The sequence below is a fragment of the Rhinoraja longicauda genome, chromosome 7 (genome assembly GCF_053455715.1).
Source record: "Rhinoraja longicauda isolate Sanriku21f chromosome 7, sRhiLon1.1, whole genome shotgun sequence".
In the NCBI taxonomy this organism is placed as follows: Eukaryota; Metazoa; Chordata; class Chondrichthyes; order Rajiformes; family Arhynchobatidae; genus Rhinoraja; species Rhinoraja longicauda.
This window is the reverse complement of record NC_135959.1, coordinates 49,782,400-49,788,399: the sequence shown is the minus strand read 5'-3', so window position 1 is coordinate 49,788,399 and position 6,000 is coordinate 49,782,400. Positions and strand designations below refer to the sequence as shown.

General features: G+C 34.6%; 1 protein-coding gene across 4 annotated transcripts in view; it reads right to left on the bottom strand.

Moving 5' to 3' along the window:
• Positions 1–954: 954 nt before the first annotated feature.
• The window catches only part of upf3a (UPF3A regulator of nonsense mediated mRNA decay), a 35,548-nt gene continuing 30,502 nt past the window's right edge, over positions 955–6,000 (bottom strand). For all 4 annotated transcript variants that reach the window (XM_078402536.1, XM_078402537.1, XM_078402539.1 and 1 more), the window contains one exon: positions 955–3,075. In XM_078402536.1, coding sequence (XP_078258662.1) covers positions 2,905–3,075 — 171 coding nt within the window. In that variant the 3' untranslated portion in view covers positions 955–2,904. The remainder of the gene's footprint in view (positions 3,076–6,000) is intronic.

Sequence of the window (6,000 nt, the reverse complement as noted above, 5' to 3'; positions counted from 1 at the left end):
AATGTGCTATAGTTGCTGTTTTTATGACAGGTATTTTCTATAATACTTAAGGAACAACAGTACCTAATTCAGCCACCATAAATACAAGGTCCAATTGTAAACATGGACAATTATTCAACACAGTTGTCAAAATACAAGTATAAATCACAGAATTCCAGTGAGTGGAAACTTAAATTGACAGTCTCTACAAACCAGTGGGCCTGCCTGCCTGCCTTCTTTTCTCCTCCATTTGGAAAGATTTGAGCATCAAATTTGCTTACTATGAGATTTGCATACTATAGGACTTCACCATTTTTTGTGGTAATTTCTCAGAATTGTAGTTGTTAAAAATAAAGTTTGGATTTTTTCTTTCTCCCCAATTTCTACAGTTAATCTCATGTGCTCCAACAGAATGGCTGCATAAAAATAATAAACCTGGAGGAGCAGCATTTGTGGTTCAGATCTTCAAGAGAACGTATCACTGAAAGGTTAAGGTGTATTTTACTCTGTTTTGGGGAAAATTAGTTATGTTACAATTTTTTCAACTCAGCTAAATTTACAATCAAAATTCTACATCTGAGGTGCTATATATGGGTCTGTGTAGGTAATTTATATCATATATATTCCATGATATATACATTAATATATAAATACACACACACACACACAGAGATATATATATATATTTATATATATATATGCGTGTGTGAGTGATTTAAAAACAAAGTATATATATATATATATATATGTGTGTGTGTGAGATATATACATTTTAATGTACGTGTAATATATTACTCAGATGTAAATTTTTGTTGGTAAATTTGGCTGTTGGAAAAATTTGTAACGTGTGTGTATTTTCAACTAGATCAACAACTAATACAATTGCTGAAATTGTGCCTAAAAATGAAATGTTAAAGTGTATATATTCTCTATAAACAGAAAAGATTTAATAGAATCCAAAGTCATGCCATTTAATAATATTACACACACTTATTTTCATTGGATCCAACAATAACAAGGTAAAAGTCCATAATGGATCAAATAAATTATGAAACACTTACATATCTTTCAACAGCTATGCGATAATAGCTGTTCAATTATAAATTACTGTAACCATACCATATATAGTTTGTATTGCTATTGTGTGTTGACAAAAGCAATGGAGGAATAAATGATTGGATATTAAAATAGTATTAAAGTTTTAAATGTTTCTAAGTTCATTATACAAATTCCATATTCTGAGATGAAATCTAAGTATTAGAGATTCAACATGCAGTAAATGAGGCTCACTGTTATGGCACAAGAATTTTCTGTAATACCTAAAGGTAACTGTGGAACAATGTAACACAATAATATCCTACCAAAATTAAAATTTCAACTATTTTTTCTCCCACAATTTGGATCCATGCTAAAGTATTGCTAAATATTAAACATGCATATGTATGATAAAGCTTGTGCTTTGCAGATGTATTTATCCCAATTTGCACTGGAACAGAATATTGAAAAATGGCATTTTTTCCGAGTTAAAAGCTGTTCCATCTTTTGACCTGATATCTAGGCAAAGATTTAAAGTCGGTTGTAAATTCTAAAATGGAAATACATTGCAACAATTGGTCTCCGATGGATATTTTGTAAAGTTAATGCTCAGTTGTTATGCTAGTTATGCTGACAAATTTGAAACCCTGAAGTCAGTTGCAAAAAGCTCTTGGTATTCATGCTTAGTTATCATATTATGTATAAAAACACAAAGTGCTGGAGCAATTCAACGGATCAGTTACTCCAGTACTTTATGTCTCTTTTGTAAACCAGCATATGCAGTTTCTTTTATCCACTAGCATATGTATTACATTTTGGACTGCCTATGCTCCTTTTAAAATGCTGTTTTACATAAATGTAACTAATATTCAAGTATATGCTCAAAAGTTTATTTGAAGAGGTGCAATAACCTCATTGACATCCAAGAACTTCTGGCTCAGGATTGCTCAAAGGGGAGAAGTCAGGATGGCAATGAGATGCTTGAGGCCACGCATTGGGATGACACAGTAACCCCATGTAAGTTGCAGAATGAGCACTTCTACTGCACAAGCTACCCACCAGCCACCTCCTGTCCATCTAGGGAATTCTGCAGCCTCCACATTAGTCGCTGCAGATTCTGCAAAGTCGGAGGAACTACTGTTCCTCCAAAGTCGGAGGAACTTTTGTAATCCCGAGGAACTACCCAAGGAGGAGTAAAATATAATTATAATGCAACAAATGTAATAAACCAGTACAAATTGGCATAATGGGGGCAGTGTTCAATTTCCTGGCTTCAAAATACTTCAGATGTAGATTTGGATCTACAATGAGTCATACTCTCACTTCAATATTAATGAACACCTAAAACCATTTTGCATCAAACTCAAAATAACAACACCACTCTTCCTGTTCGCAGGGTAATGTGTATTGAAAAATAATCAGATTGCTTAACTGAATTTTTCATCCCACACTGGTTTTAAAACCATGGGCATCCTAATCACATACATGCAACTTCTACAAAATCACAATATCTGTTGTTGTTTATAAATTGTCAATATTGTATTAATAACCAAAGCTCAACATTTATCCTGCACCCCATCCAATAATTGTATTCAAAATGATTGGTGCATCTACCTACCAATTTTACTCCCAGTAAAGCAGAGTGCTTCATCGTGCAACTGGTCCAATACTTAATTTGGTTTGCTTTATAGATTTCATTTGCAATAAATTCTACCTGTCATTTACTACCTTAAACTAGGTTAGTCAAATTACAAATAAAATCACAGAATTTTTATTAAGAGCAGATTAAATGAAAAATCAGTGCTATGAAGGTTTTATACATTGTGATGCCTTCTGTTTGATTCAATGCAGTAATAAAAGTACTTCTCTGATCACATAACTGAGACTCTTTCATTCTTCACAACTCTTCTCCGAACAGGCTCCAACAGAACTGTCATCTTCATACTTTCTTTCTGTACTATCTTCAGAGGATTTACTGCAGCAGTCATATGTTCTTCCACCAGATCCCAAACGGGTTCGGCACCGTGCTCCGGGTTGGTACAACTGCATAGCTGGGCGGTCCTGTACAATCAAAACCAGAAAAAGTGGTACTGTGCAAAACCCATGTGGCTGCAATGTGATACACTTTTTATAAGCAGTGTCATTTCAGTGTGACAATGTAATGTCAAGAATGGAAACATAAGAAACTCCAAAAGATGGTTCTTGAATGCATGTTAGTTTGGGAATAGACAATTGCTATGTAACTCCATTATCAAAATTAGATTTTATGGAAATCAATTTCTATCTGAGAAATAAATAGGAATCATCAAATTGTACTACATGGACACAGGCTATTCAGCCCAGCTCATCCATGATGCCCAGAGGGCACCTTTTTGTATTTACCCCATCTCCCAGAACTTAGTCCATAGACTTCCATGCCTAGGTGCTCATCCAGACTTTTCTTAAATGTTGTCAGCAACCCAGCTTTAACCAGTCTCTTAGGTATACTTTCTAGGTGCTAGCCACTCTCTCTATGATGAATGTGACCCTCATATCCCCTCTACCTTATCCTGGATTTGATATGGATAAATGTTTTCTGCTCGATACCTCTCATAATTTTATATATGTCAATCATGTGGCCTCTTAATTTCTTCTGCTTCGGGGAGAACAAATTTAGTTTCTCCAGTCTTTCCTCATAACTGGCAATATCCTAGTGAATCTCTGTACCCTTTCCAGCACTATCACATCCTAACCAGATGTGTGACCAGAACTGCACACAGTACTCTAGCTGTCTGACCGAGATTTTTTGAAGTTGGAGCATAATCTCGTTACTTCCGTATTCAGTACCCTGACTAATGAAGGCCAGCATCTTCTTTGCCTTCTTAAACATATTATCTATCTATATTGTCACCTTCAAGCAACTATGGGGGTCATACTCTGTTTCTCAATACTCCCCAAGACCCTCCCATATCATACTCTTGTGTCCAGCAAAGATGTAGAAGTCTCTGCTAAATCCCCAACATTCTCTTACAAATATACAATATACAAAAAATAAGCACTCTCTTCCTTTGCCTGTAGTACTTGCTTGGATAACATTTCATCTGGTCCTGAGGATTTATCTACCTTTAAGCTTGCTAAGGCACAGAGTACCTTCTCTTTATTTAAAGAGACCTGTGCTGGACTGTGATCTGTTATATAAGATTATCTGTTAATGAGTTTTCAAAAATATCACAAGAAATAATTTTCATTTTCCCTTTTTTGCAGTTGTACAAGGCTATTTGTGTCACCTCCCCATCCTATTGTTTCAAGAGATTATGACATATTACAATGAAAATAGGGCAAATCAAGAAACTAGCAATTAGGTTTTCACCATAATGATCAACAGCAAATACGCATGGGGTACTTTGACAAATTGTCAGTCTAATTTACTGCAAGCCTTTGCTAACCTTATTTGCAACAGATTTAATTTATAAGACATACAATCTCTTTTTATGCTCATAATTCTACACACTGAGAAATTAATATTGAAAGAAGCTTTAATGATTCTAGGTTAAATTTTGTCCATTTGTTTTATCAGGGTTTTCTTGGCCAAAGGGAACAATTACTAATTTAAAAGAAAATATATCTTCCCTAGCTGTGGCCTAATGAGAAAGTTCTATTTTGATATGACCTCCCTGCTCCTTACTTTATTACCCAAGGCATAATGTATAATTCTCCCATATGCCTTCCTTATTACCTTATTTACCAATCTGGAACTTCAGGGATTTATGAATATGCATTCAAAGCTCCTCAGCACTTCTTGGTATTGTATAGTCTTTTGCCCTCCTAAATGTACTACCATACACTTTTACAGATTGAATTAGTTTGCTCTAATTTGTCCAATTGACCACACTATTGATATCCTTTTTGTAATTTTCTTCTTTACTGTCACAGATTCTTAGTAATGCCACTGCATCAAATGAAATAGGATAAAGTATCAAAATGAAACAAATGCGTTTGTTCTGATTTGAAACTGATAATCCTGAGTAAAGCAAGCAGAGTGTCAGCTCTGGTCAAAGCATTCAACTTTGTTTGAAACGTCTTCTGATTTGCATATGCAAAGCGATCAACTGCCTTCATGAATTAAAGGTTGTTTCTTTGCACAACTCACTGGTAATCAGATTAAATATTTTTATGACAAGTCATTGACTCAAACATTGACTCTCCTCACAGATGCTGCTCGACTCCTTGAGTACTTCCAGCATTTTATTTTCAAATAGTCCAAATATTTGATACGCATGGCCGTTCACGTGCTAGTTGCAAAAAATAAATACACTCAGTATGCGCTAAAAGACCATAGCTATAAAGAAACAGTTCCTTACATGTGCTGGGGTGTAATTCTATTCCGTTTTATGACTTTAACACTTTATTCAACAACAATCAAAAATGTTGAGTTTGATTTTTAAAAATTGCTGTTTGGCAGCTAATTCTATATGCCTAAAATTTTAAACCTTGTGAGTAACTACCGGATGGATAGAAGATTGCAATGCATCTCTGCAGGTCTTCGAATTTGACATTCAATTAGTTAGCAGTTATTTTCAAATTAATTGTAAGGGGGACACTGGTGGTGAACATCCATATAAGGAGGCAAGGCATTAAGTTTTAAGAGGCATGATATTGAGTGTGAGCACGGGTGAAGCAGCTCTACTATACTTGCCCTGTGAAAGCAACAAAGATTATATTTGCTGTAAATAATTCTGCATTTTATTTTGTTCACTTACCTGTTTATTATTCAAAAGAGCTGACTAGAAATTTTCAGCTTAACTAATGATCTACTGATTTTATCAATTCAAGTTAATAAAATAATTTAAGAACGTACTGTTTTCTTTTATAGATTTGAGAAGAGAAAACAGTTAATAAAAACACGAATAAGGTCCTCTTAACAGGAACTAGGCAACTTGATCCCAGTTGTATTACCTGACCCATGTCTCGTCCTTTTTCCAGGTTAAAAATTCAAAACACATAGGT